The 17865-nt window shown below is 37.8% G+C and overlaps 1 protein-coding gene across 2 annotated transcripts in view; it reads right to left on the bottom strand.

The window, feature by feature from the left end:
• Positions 1–526: 526 nt before the first annotated feature.
• Positions 527–17865, bottom strand: part of abat.S (4-aminobutyrate aminotransferase S homeolog) — a 63201-nt gene continuing 45862 nt past the window's right edge. For both annotated transcript variants that reach the window (XM_018237370.2, NM_001089641.1), the window contains 8 exon segments: positions 17086–17148; positions 15360–15423; positions 14377–14525; positions 12210–12347; positions 11123–11290; positions 7280–7426; positions 5265–5376; positions 527–2343 (listed from right to left, as the gene is read on the bottom strand). In XM_018237370.2, coding sequence (XP_018092859.1) covers positions 2222–2343; positions 5265–5376; positions 7280–7426; positions 11123–11290; positions 12210–12347; positions 14377–14525; positions 15360–15423; positions 17086–17148 — 963 coding nt within the window. In that variant the 3' untranslated portion in view covers positions 527–2221.

Below are 17865 nucleotides of genomic sequence, written 5' to 3'. Positions count from 1 at the left end.
CCATAAAAAAAGAAAAAACGCCAGCGTTTTTTGGGACTTAGAAAATTTTTTAACTTTTTTTGAAGCAATCCCTATCTACTCTATTGCACTTCGCCTGGTCTGAGGTGGCGAAGGAAGTCTGGCATAAAAGGTAGCGTTCAGAAAAATTTGTGCGTCAGTGAATTTGCGTAGTTACGCCTGTTGCGCAAAATTGCCAGGCGTAAGGGTGCGAAGTAACACTAGCGAATTTACGCCAGCGTTCGTTAGTGAATTGGCGAATTAACGAAAATGCGCTACGCTAGTGTTAGGCGCTTCGTCCTTTAGTGAATTTGCCCCCTGGTCTCACAGGTCCCTGGGTCAGGTGGTGAGTTGTGGGTGCGGGGGGGGCATGTCTGGGTAGGGGGTATAGCAGGGTGGCAGGTCAGCAGGTCCGGTTGGGGCACAGGTTGTGCACAACTAAATCTGTGTAGGACTCTAACCCTGCGTTAAATGACAAGAATAGGTAACAAAACACAAGTTGATGGATTGTGATACACTTTACAAGCAGTTTAAACTTACAAATCGACTTTATTTGAAACTAATTAACACATGAAACAATTAAATTCACATATTTGATGACTTTGTCACACTGTGATGTTTAGTTAGTACTTTATACATGTTTGGCACTCTACACACTGTAAACCGTAGATCGTGTTCATTTTGTTCCAGCACCTCATTACTCCTCCTCCGTAATTTTCTCTTGGGGGAAATGGCAGATTGTGGATTTCCAACTTGTACATTTATAAAAATGTTATTCATAAAACTGGTAACCGCATCAATAGTTGTGTCATGCTACGTCATTTACATTGAAGATATGTTATTTGAATGTGTGTGTGTATATGTGAATATATATATATATATCTGGGGAATTAAAATAGTACCTTCTGTGGGACTTCTAGGGATTTCTTCAGTGCCTGGGAGCTATAAAGCGGCCTTACCCAGAAGCCTCTGCACTCAGATCTCACATCATTAGAAGGAATACACAGCTGTCAACAGAAAGTGAAAACTCCCCACCAGTTACTGTTAAATGGTTCAGTCTTATCATGCCTGAAGGCAGCAGTGTGTAGCAAGTGCTGCTGTGCTCCCTCCATCACAGATAATACAATATTAGTGATGGGCTAATTTGTCCCCTTTCGCTGAAAAATTAACGAATTTCCCGCGAAATGTCGAAAAATTAGCGAAACTCAAATTTTGACGGCGTCAATTCGCGGGCATCGAAATCTTTACATTGCCACAGCTTAAGTGTGCCATTTTGGATCAGGATTATAAAGTCTAAACTTGACACTATACTCCTGTTTTTTTTATTTTCCCCTTCCTTTGCGAAGGCTGAGCTGGATATAGTTCTGTCTTTTTTAACTTCACTTACTATTACATAGTTATTATCTTATTAGTATTATTTGTTTATATATATGTTAATCCTTAATGGCCTTAGAAGTTACAGGCGTGCACCATATTTACAGAGACACAAAAATTACATTTTTAAATTCTGATTTTGAATAGATGCTGCTGTATCTAATATTCAAACAGAAAGCGATTACTAGATGCATCGACGTCACTGTATTTAATCTAAGGGCTAAAATTTAGGGCAGAGACAAGCCATCTCTGGAATGTTGCTAGGGAGGTTGTTTGCACCATCCAGAGCACCAGGGATTGTCTATCAGCGCCTTAGGAGATGAAAGGATGAAATACTAAACTATTTACTGTCTATAAACCAGGTTGGAATCAAATCAGAGGAACAGACCACACATTTCTTTTCTTGTTTTTCAAAAACAGCAACACATGCACAGAGTTAACATGATACTGAAACAGACCTTAGAGAATTCTCGCTAATACAAAACAATTGAATAAAGGAAGGAATGAGAAATATACCTGTTCTATATCTTTAGATTGTATATTGTTTTTGCTTGAAGCTGCTCCATAGAATTATAATAAAATGAATGTCACCATTATAACATCCCTGCATAGCCTATGCTGTACACTAGGAAAATCATCAGTTTTTACTAAGAAAATAGACATCGTTGTGGCACATTGAATTCGTTTTTTTGGGGGGGGGGGGGGCTGTTTTGGAATGAAATGAAAACATCCAACCCCCACTGCTTAAAGTTAAACCTGAACTATGTGTAGGGAACCGCCAGCCGGACGTGATACGGATCTGTATTTCTGGCTCAACTTCAGGCAGGTGACTTCAGTAACAATGTAACTTCTACTTAAAGTCCGCCAGGATATCATTGAAGATGTTGAGGAATAGGTGAGCATGGTGCTCTTTGAAAACCAAAGTTGGTCGGAAACGGATGGACTTGTCACCACAACCTCCAAGCACAATACCTACAGTAATGAGAAAGGACATTTCTGTGAGATATTCACTTATTAAGTTGTTAGAAATGCTAGACATATGATTGGTGTATCAAACAACTGGTTCTAAGCAGTGACTTGGGAAAAACACCACCAGAGAAAGCCCTTCCATTGCTTCCCAAAGCCAAACAGTATCTCCACGTCACATACTCAAGTCTTGCCAAGATTTGGGCTCTTTTACATGAATAACAGAGACCCTTAAACTTTTTTTTCAGTTCAGTTGTTTTCATCATAAACAAAGACTTCTTTCACTTGCTTTCCAACTTTTATTTTTTTACGGTTTTCCCAAAATTTAAGTTTAAAATGGAAATGCGGCTTTCAAACCAAAATTTGATATAGAGGCCCACATAACACAGAAACGCCTAATATACCCATCACAGTTACCTGTTTCTTTAAAAACTATGAATAAATGCCATTTTCTATGCTGCAATGCTGCTGGTTAACAGTTCTTCTCTTTCTGCATCATTTGAAATCCTGGCAGGGAAGGAGGGACTACAAATTGTAACAACTTCTCCACAGCTTACAGACAACATGCAGGAACTGCATAACCCACAATGCATTGCACTGTGATGTTCTGTTCCTTATTGAAATCACGTGTGCAGGGAATTGTGGGGTTTGGAGGATGCAGGCTGAGGACAGATGAGTGTTGATACAAAGTAACAGTAGTCATCCAGCTCAACAAAGTAGTCAGACAGGTCAGCAGGAGAGCAGGGGACTAGGCTTAGGGAACTGTTCCAAACCATTACAAATCATGAAAAGTCTGCATATTTTTTAATTGATGTATATTGCAAAGTTGCTTGAAATTAGGTTTACTTTTCAAAACGCTTAAGTTATGTTTGTGTGGAGTTCCCCTTTAATGTTCCAGTCTCTCTAGTGTTTTCACTGGAAGTTTAGTGATCCAGGTGCAGATTCTGAACTGTTACTATTTGCTACATTTAGTTGATACATTTCTCAGCAGTATCTGTAGAATATTAGCAACTATTGTATCAATTCTAACAGCTGCCTGTTATGATAGGGATTCTGCTCAGCAGGGACAACGATAAGAAATGTATCATCTTAATGTATCAATTTAGAACATTAAAGAGTCGGTGACCCCCCCCCTCGAGCGGCTGAGCTGCTTTAGGATATGAAAAATGAAACTTTACACTTCAGAAATAGAAAATAGAAAGTAATATCTGGTTAACGATCTGTAACAAACAAAACTGAAATAAGTGTTTGAAGGTAAAGGTAAATACACTTCATTTACAATAAGGCTAACGTCACTATGTAGCGTTTCTCCAATAGTGTAACATTTCCAGCGAGAGCCTTCAATAAAACTGGGGCTTAAAGGAAAACTAAGCACTAAAAATGAATATGGTTAAAAATGCCATATATTATATACTGAACTCATTGCACCAGCCTAAAGTTTCAGCTTGTCAATCGCAGCAATGATCCAGGACTTCAAACTTGTCACAGGGGGTCACCATCTTGGAAAATGTCTGTGACACTCACATACTCAGTGGGCTCTGAGCAGCTGTTGAGAAGCTAAGCTTAGAGGTCGCCAATAATTATCAAGCAGAAAATTATGTTTGTCTGTAATATAATCTGATGCTACAGGGCTGATTATTAAATTCTGATGCTAATTGTACTAGTTTCTGTGCTGCCATGTAGTAATTATCTGTATTGATTACTAATCAGCCTTATGCTGTGACATTTCTATTCTATGAGTACTGTATATTGTGAGTGGGTCCCTAAGCTCAGTAAGTGACAGCAGCACAGAGCTTGTGCAGTGAATCAGCAGAAAAGAAGATGGGGAGCTACTGGGGCATCTTTGGAGACACAGATCTTTACTGCTAAAAGGCGGTGGTTTCCTTGGGCTGGGCTGGTACAGAAGCCCCAAACATAATGCATAACATTTCTAGCTACTTCTTTAGTTAGGCTTTAGTTCTCCTTTAAAAGAAGTTGTGAGCACTTTTTTTTCCATTTCCCTCAAATTTGAGAATTACCAGTCTTTTGCTGACAATTCAATCTTTGACTGAACCCAAAAATAACAAATTAAGGTTTTTTTTTATTAAGCTTTAAATTTTTCTAGTCTAACTTTTAAAGGGGAAAGTAAAAAAAAAAATTAAATTTTTTCAGCATTTATTAAAGTACTCTAACTCAGATCTGCCAAGAACATGTAAAATTAAATGGCAGATGTCCTGATAACAATTGGAAGATTTTCTGAGTTGCACGGCGTTTCCAAACAATTGTAGATCTCGTACAATTCAAATTTTACTGTAAATCTTTTCACACAAGAAAAATTCATTAAAATGTATTGATAAATGGGGGGAGGGAAGTCTGTATGGATTTGGTCAGAGTAGTTTTCAGAACATAATGAGGATTATGATTAATAACTCCCTCAGTGGATCTCAAATTTTTTTAACTATCTTTTCTATTCCATCCTGTTAAAAATCAGTGTTATAAGGTAGTTTGGTGGCGACTTTATATTTGGCAAATGTACTGCAGTGGGTATCAAAAAAAAAAAGCAAAACAAAACATCTCATTGTAGGGAATAGGTAATCAAATCCTCACGTGTAATTAGATTTGCCCAATTGCAGCAATCAATAACAATTGACCAGTAAAGGGTTACCTGCTGATTAGTTACAATGGGTTAATGCACTTGGGAAAATGCAGTGCCTTGTATTAATGTGCTTCTCAAATGTATGTGGCCAGCGTAGGAGCATATACAGTGCAGTCCCAAGATTCCTGTTTGCTAGAAAATCCGTCACATTAGAAGTCGAGGGTGATTTTTCTTAATGAATTACTAGCCTCACTGTACAGTGTGTCAGAAACTCGGTTATTGGCGCAACACTCAAGACCCTCTGCAACTCCTGCTATCTGTCTATACAGAAATTCAGAAATGTGCCAAGTACCTTTGTTCCTTGCTTGCAATATGATTTTGTTTCGGATTTCATCGCTAGGGGTGTCAAATGAACAGAACGTGCCTTTGCCTCTGGCTCTGCGTACTAGATGTGGGTAACGAGCCTGGAAGGAAAATATTGAGAACAATCAAACTACAACTCTACACAAGCTGCCCATGTGGCACTGGATACTGCAGTCACAATATATGCTTTAGTAATGCACAGAGATGATAATATTTCATATAGTAGCTTATACCTAACTGCACAGTCTAAAACAGTGATCCCCAACCAGTAGCTTATGAGCAACATATTGCTCTCCAACACCTTGGATGTTGCTCCCAGTGGCCTCAAAGCAGGTGCTTATTTTTGAATTCCAGGCTTGAAGCAAGTTTTAGTTGTATAAAAACCAGGTGAACTGCCAAGCAGAGCCTCAATGTAGGTTGACAGTCCACATAGGGGCTACTAATTGGCCAATCACAGCTCTTATTTGGCACCCAAGGAACATTTTTCATGCTAGTGTTGCTCCCCAACTCCTTTTACTTCTGAATGTTGCTCACGGGTTCTAAAGGTTGGGGATCCCTGAATGTATTTACTTACCTGAAACCCCGGCCGGTGCTCCTATCAGCAGAAAACTGCACCGGCCCAGAGTTATACCAGTAAGCACCATGGAGAGATCCTCCTCCGTCTACTTTCTTTAAATTTCCCGGGGCAGACGCATGCGCAGTTGAATGAAATAGCTGACTTTCTAGTTCAAGTTCTGGCTTTTCACTCTAATGCGAATACGCAGCCGCGAGAAGAAAGAAGAACCCGGAAGAAAATCGATCCGTTGTGCTCACTGGAATAAATCCGGTCCGGTGCAGTTTTCTACTGAAAGGAGCAATGGCCCGGGGTTTCAGGTAAATAAATACATTCACTTGGGGGTGCCTAATATTTAACACCTGCAAGTGTGAAACGACTTTCCTTCTCCTTTACAGGACGAAATACATATCAAGTACAGGGCAAAGGCAGCTCAACAAATTCTATAAGAACTTCCTCTTAGGCCGTCTATGATGAAATCTTTAACTTGCACTATTTCTTTACATACATCTCAGCTGGGTGTTTTGTTTTAGGAGGCAAAGACATATTGCCCTCTATGATAATCATATGATTTCATATTGCCCTCTATTATAATCACCCAAAGGAGCACATTTAACCTTTTTTAGGCTAAAGCTTTCAGGCAATTCCAATAGACCTATTGGGCATTTTACTTCTGTGTCTGAGCTACTACTAGTAGTTTGAGCAACTCAGGCTAATGCCACACAAGCTAAAAATAGGCCAGCAATTGTTCTGAGTGCAGGCAGGACAGGAAGCTAATGCAAGCTCAGGCGCTGATTCTCAGCCTGTGTATTTCAGCAGATCAATTTTCAACCCTGTGTGGCATTATCCTAAAAGTGCAGGGTGCAACAAAAGAACCAAGAAGCGCAATTAAAAACCCAGTTTCATCCTGTGTGCTAATGCCCTTAAAGTACACCGTATGCTGTGTAAATAAGAGAGACTTTCAGATTATGGGGTATATTTATCAAGAAGTGAAGTTAGAGATTGCCACGGTCCTCTAGAGTGAAATTCCGCCACTCTCCGATCATTTCTAAGGGATTTTTATTAGAGTATTTATCAATGGGTGAAAGTGAAAGTTCCTCCTGATAAATACACCTTTCAAAATCCCATAGAAATGAATGGAGAGTGTTGGAATTTCACTCTAGTGGACTGTGGCGATCTCTAACTTCACTTTTTGATAAATATACCCCTATGGATATTGGTAGTCTCTCTGTTTGCTGGCATCAGTAAGTTCCAGCCAACTCCATTCCTGGATCTTGGATATGGTTTGCCATCAGAAAAAGTCAAAATAATTGCAATCATGTCAGAGCAGTGTACTTTTTGGCAAGTCCAGGGCAAGTGGTTCAGAAGACAATACAAAGAGAGAATTTTGATAAAGATAAAATAACAAAACATAGTCAGATAGCAGACAGTTAACACATATAAAGAATAACCTGGAAATCCAGCAGTCCATCTAGAAGAGCCTTTCCAGCCTGCACAGAGTTACTTAGAAGATCTTCCCTCTTAATCACATTTAACACTTCGGCCAAGAGAAGATTCTTTGATGGGTCACCGAGCCAGGTATTAAAAATACGGTAGGGCTGCATTATAAACAAAAAATATTTCATCCCCAGTTAAATCATTTCTGTACATTTTCTTGTGCAAGCAGTTGCAATTTTAAGCAGTAGAATGTCTGCTCTACATGTTTGCTAAATCATTTTTGAACCTTGTGGGTTTCTTTGAGAATGTTATTGAGGGTGTTTCACTGGTGCAGTCTTCCTGTAGGAAACCAGATCTATTAAAGCACCTGGTGGTTCGATTCTCATATTTTTAAAGCAATAAGAGCACAAGACTAAGTGGATATCTTGCATTCTCTTGATGGGAAGTAATGATTAGTAGTCCCAACCAGTGATGCAAAACTACTTGTGTAACATAGCTGTCTGGGTAAGAGATCTAGGAGGGGAGTTACATAAGGTGAAAATGTAGACATATTGGTGGGTTGGAAGAGGTGCAAAGGCCCTTTGGTTGCAGTGATCTCAGGAGTGTAACAGGCCCCTATGGGACCCTAGTTGACAGTATCTGAAAGTATATTCACTGCTCCTTTAAAGGGATACTGTCATGGGAAAAATACATCAGTTAATAGTGCTGTTCCAGCAGAATTCTGCACTCAAATCAGTTTCTCAAAAGAGCAAACTGATTTTTTTATTTTTAATTTTGAAATCTGACATGGGACTAAACATATTGTCAGTTTCCCAGCTGCCCCCAGTCATGTGAATTGTGCTCTGATAAACTTCAGTCACTCTTTACTGCTGTACTGCAAGTTGGAGTGATATCACTCTCTCCCTCCCCCCCCCCCAGCAGCCTAACAACATAACAATGGGAATGTAACCAGATAGCAGCTCCCTGACACAAGATAACAGCTGGTAGATATAAGAACAGCACTCAATAGTAAAATCCAGGTCCCACTGCGACACATTTAATTACATTGAGTAGGAGAAACAACAGCCTGCCAGAAAGAAGTTCCATCCTAAAGTGCTGGCAAAATGACCTGAGATGGCTGCCTACACACCAATATTACAACTAAAAAAAATACACTTAATGGTTCAGGAATTAAATTTTATATTGTAGAGTGGATTATTTGCAGTGTAAACAGTGTAAATAAAAACAACATCATAAAAACATAATCCCTTTAAGGAAGGTCAAATCTCAAGAGGCACAACTGATCACTACTGTGTCAGCAGGACAGCAGAGATATTTTCTATTTAATATTTTACACAACTATAGGTAGTACTGATAATAGGTGGATTGGAGGAAAATCTGTTGGGGGGGGTGTGGAATCAAAGATGTGACCTTTGGTAGGGACAATAGGCATATGCAATGAAAAATACATTATAGTTTAAAGCAACACAGCTGTCTTGGTTCACTAGCCATGTTTGCACCAGCATTGGAGCATGTTTTGGCCTATGAGTTCCTGAAATGTAAATGATGGCTCTTGCCATTTGATATCCAAATATATGCAAACTCTATAGCCCCATATCATCCTGTGTCAAGAGCAATACAACTTGTACATTATTTGATTTGTATTAGACTGCCATCAAACAAATCAACCCACTACAAGCTGCCTATTGCACATTGATACAGACTTACTTTATACCTATTGGAAAAGTAATATAAAACTATTCACTTTACAAATACTGTACAGCAACATTAGCTTCTATTGTGTCAGTTTGATTGATTTTAATACTTTCATTGCCACAGCTCGTAGATTCTAATGGCATGATTTGCCAGCGTGTCAATGCAGTCAATTTCAGGTTCTATTGGACCCTATGAGAATGTGTTGCCTAGCAACATGAAGTGCCTTTAAATCATTGTAATATGCATAAACACAGACACATACTTAGAAGACAATCATCTGAAGCTGTGCTATTCACTCAAATAAAAGCCGATCCCTGTGTTACACTTCAGCAGGCAGAAAAATAGGGGATGTGGGGGTAGGGAAATAATAGAAAAAAATGTAGCTTGCAATAATCTGCATTGATCAAGAGTGAGGGGATCACAACCTCCTTTCAGTTTCTCCAATTCAAACACAGTCAAATGTGAAGAAATTTATATCAAGTATAGGGTCAGGGCACACGCTCAGATTCTGGGAGATTAGTCGCCAGGCGACAAAGCTCCCCTTTTTTGAGGGGGCTAATCTCCCCAAACTGCCTCCCTCTGGCTACAATGTAAATCCCCAGTGGGGTGGCACTCAGAGCGTTTCGTATTCCGAAGTCGCCCGAAGTTTCCTCATGAGTCAACTTTGGGCGAATTCGGAAAACGAAGCGAAAACGGAGTGCCATCCCGCCGGTGGGCAACTAATCTCCCCAAACTGAGCGTGTGCCCTGACCCTTACAGTAAATTGAATGCAGCTTTAAATCTAGATTCCATGCAAATATGAGTGACTGATCAGCATTATTATTATTATTTATAGAGCACAGATATAGTCAAGGCACTTACAGCCACTGTTATCATTCACATAATTCACTGCCCAAGCAGAGCTTAAAATAGAATTTGCTTATCTTTTCCACACCGCAGACACTCTGTTCAGAGACCATTTAACCTGTCTGTATTTTTTTTTTTGTGGAAGAAACCAGAGCAGCCAAATGATTCCATGCATTTGCGGAATAAACATACAGACTCCTGGTGTGGGATAGTGCCCTCTGATTGGAAACAAACTCGGGAACCTAGAATATACTGCCTGAATCAATACCTATAAGATAAAGTATGGACATGTAAGGATTTGTGGATGTGTAAGGCTTTTACAATATGACCCCTGCCCATAGTAAATGAGTCCTCAGTTTAAAGAAACAGTTACACAAAAAAAGTGTTTTAAAGTAATAAATATAGAATATATTGTTGCCCTGCACTGGCAAAACTGTAGTGTTTGCCTTAGAAACCCTACAATAGTTAATATGAATAAACTGCTGTGTAGCCATGGGGGCAGCCCTTCATGCTGAAAAGGAAGAAAAGGCACAGGTTATATAGTAGAAGCTCTGTAGGATACAATAGGTTTAGTTTTTACATGGGAAGATAAACAGGGGTCAAATACCATTCATGGCTCTACAGGACTACAGACTGATAATATAAAACAGGATGTTTGTTGTATGAATCAACAGGTTCCACCATTAAAACTATACATATATATCTTTTTCTCACACATTTGGGTGTTTGAGTTCTAAGTTTTTAAGTGGCCTGAAAATATGGCACCAAGCCAGATGCATTTACAAACCACTGTTTTAATCACATAAACAATTTTAACTGATCACAATGAAAGGTAATGGGGTTTGATTTTGGATGTTGTATTTTCAAGCTACTTAGAAAATGCAAAAACACCCCATTTGCATTATCCTAAAGCTGACCGACTTTCCTATAACAAACAAAGGAAAGTTGTGCTCACCACTAATTTTTAAAACCATTAGGTGGGGGTGCAATGAGGCTGTGACCACAAAATACATACAGACAAATACAAGAGTCCTCTGCACTCAACCCATTATCAATATATTTAAGATTGCAGAGGACCTCTAGTATTCGACTTTCCTATAAGACCCACTTATTTTTAGTTGGAGATTGTCATTCCTCTACTGAGACAATTGGGATGTAGACGTGAACAATCACGTAAGAGTCCCACTGCTTGTAAAAAGATAATAGGACCTTATTTCTACACACAGGATGAATTTCTTAAAATCATCTATGAAACAGAAGTTTTTTTTCATAGAAAAGTACGTTGAATATAATATAAATTAAAGGAAAAAACTCACTGCATTAGGCCTGAATTCTTCTTTGTAAAAAAATCCTCCTGTCATCAGTTTCTTACTGAATGTCACTACATCAGCTGGGTCATTCATCCCCCAGTGTTCATGAGCCCAGAATTTTCCAGTAGATCCTCCTCCTGTCTGCACTTCATCCACCAAAAATGCACAGCCATGCTATATGGGAAAAGAATGAAATAGAGAGAGAGAAGGCCACATTTGGCTTGTAAATAAAACTGAAAACTCAGTTTCAAAAAGATTCCTTAACCCCTAAGAAAGTGAAATCATTCGGCAAGGACAACCTTCTGAATTATGCAGAAAATATGTACAAAAATAACTGAAATAATAAGTTATTTCAAAGGAAATGGCTGTTGGTATGTTTACCTCCATTTTTAGTGGGCCCTAAGCAAGTGCCCCTTTTGCTTCAGGGAGAAAAGGAATATTTTTAAAACAATTAAAGCAACAATTTAAAGAAAGCAACTCTTTGTACTTTATAAGCTATAAACATAGATTTTACCGTCATCTTGTTAAGACCTGATTGACAAGTGCACAGAATGCAGTACTTACCTTTTAAATTCAAATGAAAAGTCAGATGGATAATTTTGTTAATAGGACAGAAAATACTTTGAAATTTTTCCCCAGAGAAGCCAATTAAAGTGCATTGTGAATTAAAAGAAAAATGTAAGGTTCATTCTTTCAGTTTGACTGCTTCTTCAGTACCATATTCTTTGACTTCTTTGATACAAAGGGCCAGATTCAATAAGTAAGAAAAAGGTTTATCAAGTGAAAACTCATGGACGAGATTAAATTTAAGATGCGATTCAATTCAGAAAGACACATCTCACAGTTTATTATGTGAAAACTCTATTGAAGTGTATGGGGAAAAAACGAACTAAATTAGGAGAAAAGTCCCTCCTTGAATTGAATCTTGTCCGTGAGTTTTAACAAGATAAACCACGAGAAAACATTTTCTCACTGAATGGAATATGGACCAAAGTTGGGAATAACTACTGTTCCTTTGCAACCACCAAACAATTGAATGTAATATACTAAGCACAATTGACATAAAGCAGTAAAAAGCAGCAGGTGTTTCTACCTTTCTAGCAATATCTCTCAGTTTCCTGAAAAAGTCATCTGAAGCGTGATTGTCTCCTCCTTCTGACTGGATTGGCTCCACCACAATTCCAGCAACAGTCTTCTTCTTTTTTCTGTATTTTACAATCAGGTCTTCCACCTAGTCAATAATAAGAAAATACAGCCAGTGTGTTATATCTCCTTCCTCTTGACCATTCTGTCAGCACACAGACAGGTCTTTCTTAAATATTTTTTCATGTTTTGTTAAATCATAAATAATTGTTATGGGAAGCAGCTGCACTAAACTGTTTCCAAACTTGTTTTTGTAACCTGTATCAAGCATCATCTAAGGCTCATTCTGCTGCCTGTTTTGTTACACAAGAAATATATTTGGTTGAGAGACTCACTAATATATTGTTAAATGAAAAGCAACTAGAAGAAAAATGACACTTTATTAAACATCTAAAATGTTAACTTATTGTAGTGACAGCATGGTGGTCCTAATTGTTTACTTATAATTATTATATTTATGCCAACATATTCCACAGTGAACAGTGAAGGAGCTGTTAATGGTAAATACGTTTCATGAAAGAGTAGAGTATATTTAATTCTCTGCAGAGTAGAGGAGTATTGGATGCTCTGGGGCAATGAATTTCAAAGGTAGTTAGCTACTCAGGTGACGTCTGTTTGGGTGTTTGGGAAGTAGGCATGTGAGTTTACTAGGGCAGAAGAAATTGATTATTATTATTATTATTAACAAGTATATATAGGCATAGAGGCGGGGCAGACAATTACTTTCACTTTCCATTCAGCACTTCCTAGATGTCACTGCTCTCCCCACATTCCCCCTCTCTCTTCATCATTTAATTGTGTAGCCAGGGCATGGGGATGGACATCGGGTCCCTCATTCTGGTGCACAAATAAAATTCTGAGATGATGCAAGGCTTGTCTTAATAACAGTTCCACAAAATGGCTCCTGCCTGCTTGCTGTAATTATGAATTCCTAGACTGAAGGAAACAAGATTCAAATAATTTATATAGTGTAATTAAAGTTCATTTTGCTTGACTAATGTGATAAAATATTTTTTTTGGGTAACGGGTCCCCTTTAAGATGTAATTGGCAAGATTTCGCAAGGGGTTGGATGTGAGGAATAAAAGAAAGTGCAGAATCAAACATAACTCCAAGACAGCGAACCTGCATACTGGGATGAATGATCCGTGCAGTTAACAGCAACAGACATGTTGTGCTAGAGTGCATGTGTGTGAGGGAATACAATCAGTTCTGATTTTTCCAAGTTGAGTTTTAGATAACAAAAGGATATTGGAGAGGATATAGCAGAGGCAGCTGGACATTTGTGATATGACAGAGGAAGACAGAAGATTTGATTATCATCAGCATAAAGATGTTACTTAAAGCCAAAGGAGTTGATGAGTTGGACATGGAGTCACAGTGTATAGAGAGTAGAGCAAAGGTCCAAGGACAGAGCCTTGAGAACCCCAGCAGAGAATTCAAGTAGCGAAGAGGTTTTATCCAAGAAATGAACGGTATAAAAAGTATGCTGCACCTTGTATGCCAAGGGAGAGAGTATGAATCTCTGTTCCTATTTTTCAGAGGCAGCTGCCACCTTGCAAAATCAGCCCTTTTATAATTGTGTTATGCCTTTAGAATGTGTGTGGACATCCCATTTAGGCTAAGGGCATACAAGGGTCAGTGATACAATAATGGGTTAAACTGATCAAGAAATGTCATATTTTTAAATCCAAATGAATAATGTAACTGCATATGTAATTGTCATCATTCACAGTTGACTGGGTGATTGGAAGATTGATGCAATTTCTATTGTAGAACAAAACTTTATACAGTATGTGCATAGATATCACTTCCCTTTATAGAACACGGAGGAACAGTTTGCCTTTTTATAAGGACTGATCATAAAATTCACTAGCAATACATGTAAAATAAAAAGGACAAAACCATTTTCTATGTACAGGATTTTCCTTGTTCTCATATGTGTTCTTGATACCGAGGTTTTTGCAAACAGTTCTGCTCATCAAGTTTATTAAAATACATGCCATGTACAACTGTATGTATGTATGTATGTATGTATGTATGTATGTACTGTATGTATGTATGTATAGATAGACACCTTATGTCGGATTTGTAATGTACCTCAAAAGTTCAAACTTACTTCTTCCAGACAGCGAGCTTCTTCATCCTGGTTCTCCTTAACAAACTGATCCAATGGATATTTTAGCCTTGGAAATGGGGCAATAGGCCAGTCAAAAGAAGGAATGTCCAGTTTGTGGATAGCTTTAGAGTGTGTAGTTGCCAAACATCCTGAAATTAAAACCACAGAATATGGGGACAACAAATATTGAAATAAGAAGAAATCACCTAGAAAGTGAGTGACTGTTGCATTCGTGCTACTCTGGTTAGAAAAATGTAAGCTTTTCCCACCCACACTTTTTAATACATAAACACAGACAACTGTTCAATCATCCAACATTAAAGTAATGCTGCTACAGCTTATGGTATAAACTTGCATACCAGCTGTTTAGCAGTAAAGTTTCCTCCAGTATTTCCTATTCATCTTCATTTTTGCTGTAAATGCCCCAGGCTACTGTCAATTACCTGATCTTAGGGAATGACTATTATGCAATATAAAATGAATGATCCAAATTAATTCATTCAGAGGCACAGCACAGGTCAGCATAGACACTAGTGCATTCTAAATCACAATTGATTAATAATCAGCCCTGTAGCATCAGGTTCTATGAAGTTTCCTTAATTTCTACTGATATTGTAACCTCTAAGCTTAGTTTCTCCATAGCAGCCTAGTACATTTACTCATACTCAAAACATGGACTGAGAAGTTGACAAAAGGGGAAATGGAGCAAATAATTTGTTATTAATTTTCATGTCTGTATATGAGCATAGTCTTAGATTTTTTTTGTGATTAAAGTAATAGGCAAAAACTAGATTCAGCACAATCGCTTTTGACTGAACTCAACCTCAACAAGGAAGTATACTGTCCTTGAACAACCACACAGTTTCACATGATCATTTAAGTGATTTTAGTCTGTTCGGAACATTTCATTTTAAAAATGTCTTAGAATAAAATATTTATTAATTTACATGTAAGGAAGAATTATATTGTTTATATTTTCTTACCCATAGTCCTGCCATGAAAACCACCCATGAAGGATAAAATGCTATAATCTGGGCAACCTGGAAACTGAACACAGATAGAAAACAATGGGTATTCATAGGGTGGCCAAATTATGTAACAATCTGCTTGTCTGTTGACCTCATAAAATAACCAGACCTGCTCCAGCTTTAGATGGGAAACAAAGTCTGAAATAAAGATGCCTTTTCAGGGCAAACTAAATGCAACCTTCCCTTGCTTTCATACTACCTGAAGGGTTCAGTTTAAAGGGGTTGTTAACATTCAAAACACTTTTTTTTCATTGTCTTTAGATTACAAAATCTAAAATTTGTTACAAAAATAACAAATGTATTAATTAATATATCAATTTTGATACAGAATCGGTTATTCCTCTCCCAGAGCTGCTTTAGAAAAACATAAAAAGGTGAAAAATTAAACTATAGGCTCAATATTGAAAAAAATTAGGAAAAGTCTTTATTTCTGGTGAACTATATAAAGACAACTGAACTGAAAATACGTTTTTGAAGGTGAACAACCCTTTTAAAATATTCTTTTTGAAAATGGTTATTTATGTAAAATGTTATCACCAAAGCTCATACGTCAACAAAAATGTCACATGGTAAGGCCACTGCTAATAGAAATTCCTGTCTGTGAGAGCTTCTAAAGCATATGTACTCTATATTTATTAAAAAAGGGGGGCTAAACCAGTAACTGCCCTAGGGTCTATTGTAATTGTTTATTCTACTTATAATATTGTACACGTGCACAGTAAGCGAGGTTCATTGAATCTGTTGTGCTTCATCTAAAAGGGCCCATATGCTGAAGTATATAATCAGAAAATTGCTGAGCTAAAGTGTGATGGTGCAAACGTAAACTTGCCCGGCTCCAAATATTATCCTGCTGGACTACCAGTTGCTAACAATCAGTAGCATCATCATTCCCTGTAATCATTTCATGAAATTACTACTTAGAATTAATGTTTTAGAACAAAAAGAAAGGCCTTTTAATATTCCTGCGATTTTTAAATCTACTTCTTAAATAGAAATATCAGACTGAAAATTTTTATCTAATACATTTCTGTTTCTATGTTGCATTTTTGTGTGTGTGCCTGTGTGTGTGTATATATATTTTGCTTCGAGAACTTAAGCAGTGGCAGAGAGACTGAAGTGATATCTTCTGCCAGCCAGCAGAGAAGTGCCCTGAAACTACTAATGCCTATATACGTTCAATTAAATGTGAAATTCCCGACAGCACTAGTGCTGAGGTTTTTCTGCCCAAATATGAACTGACAGCTGGCTCTGCCAATCATTTCACATACAGGGAAAAAAGAGGCAGCAGGAGTAGATTCAGGTGCTTTTCAATCTGCTGAAATATACAGACAGAGAAAGCAACTAGGGATGTACTGAATCCAGGATTCGATTCGGGATTTGGCCAGGATTCAGGCTTTTTCAGCAGGATTCGGATTCAGCCAAATCCTTCTGCCCAGCTGAACCGAATTTGCATATGCAAATTAGGGGTCATGAGTGAAATCGCTTGACTGTTCATCACAAAACAAGGTAGTAAAATGTTTTTTGCATATGCAAATTAGGATTCGGATTGGTATTCGGCCGAATCTTTCGCACAGGATTCGGGGGTTCGGTCGAATCCAAAATAGTGGATTCGGTGCATCCCTAAAAGTAACCAATGTGCCATCAAGTCTAAAGAGGTACAGATGAATCCAAACAATTTTACCTGGTTAATCATACAAGAATCCAGTTCTTCCTTAGTGACACCAGTGTGACCTCGTTCTTTATTCTGGAAAACAATCAGTTAATATGGTTATAAAGATCATTCACGTGCACTGGCAGGCAAAATATAAATATACAGATTTCTCCTATCAATGAAGAACAGAAAAAAGAAGGGTGGAACGAGAACTGTTTAAGGCTATCCACAACAGATATCTGTAACACTTTTATTTATTTTAAAATAGATATCTGTAACACATCTGTAAGAAGGCTTATAAGGACCTGTTTAAAAAGTTGAGAGGCCAAATGTGCTTAGACAGTTTTTATGGAATACTTTCTTGTAGTCCTTTTCATTCTGAGGAATATTTGATCATTAAACAGAACCTTCGATTAAAGTTTATGCCTGATGAAAAGGAATAGGAGCTCTAGGAATAGAGAGAATGTCCAGCTATTTTTCTTAAGAAGATAAAATATTATTGGATTATTTGGCTCTGAATTAAAGATGAGGACAAGCAATATTTGAGTGCTGGCTTATATTAAAATGATGGTATCATAAAAAGAAGTCTATGGCAGCTTGAGGGCTATAAAGTCCCTTGGTGGGTCTCCATTTGGACAACCCTGTCATAAAGGTTTTGCAGTCTGGCAAGACAGTTTTGCTATATTTCTTTGTTTAAAGGGATTCTATCAAGATTTTTATTGTGTATTATTTATTTCTAAATTACACTGTTTACACGGCAAACAATTCACTCCACCATGTAAAATGTAATTCATGAATAAACAAGTGTAT

Source organism: Xenopus laevis, chromosome 9_10S (genome assembly GCF_017654675.1).
Source record: "Xenopus laevis strain J_2021 chromosome 9_10S, Xenopus_laevis_v10.1, whole genome shotgun sequence".
Lineage (NCBI taxonomy): Eukaryota > Metazoa > Chordata > Amphibia > Anura > Pipidae > Xenopus > Xenopus laevis.
Note: the sequence above shows the minus strand (reverse complement) of the source record. Positions and strands in the feature narration are given on the sequence as shown.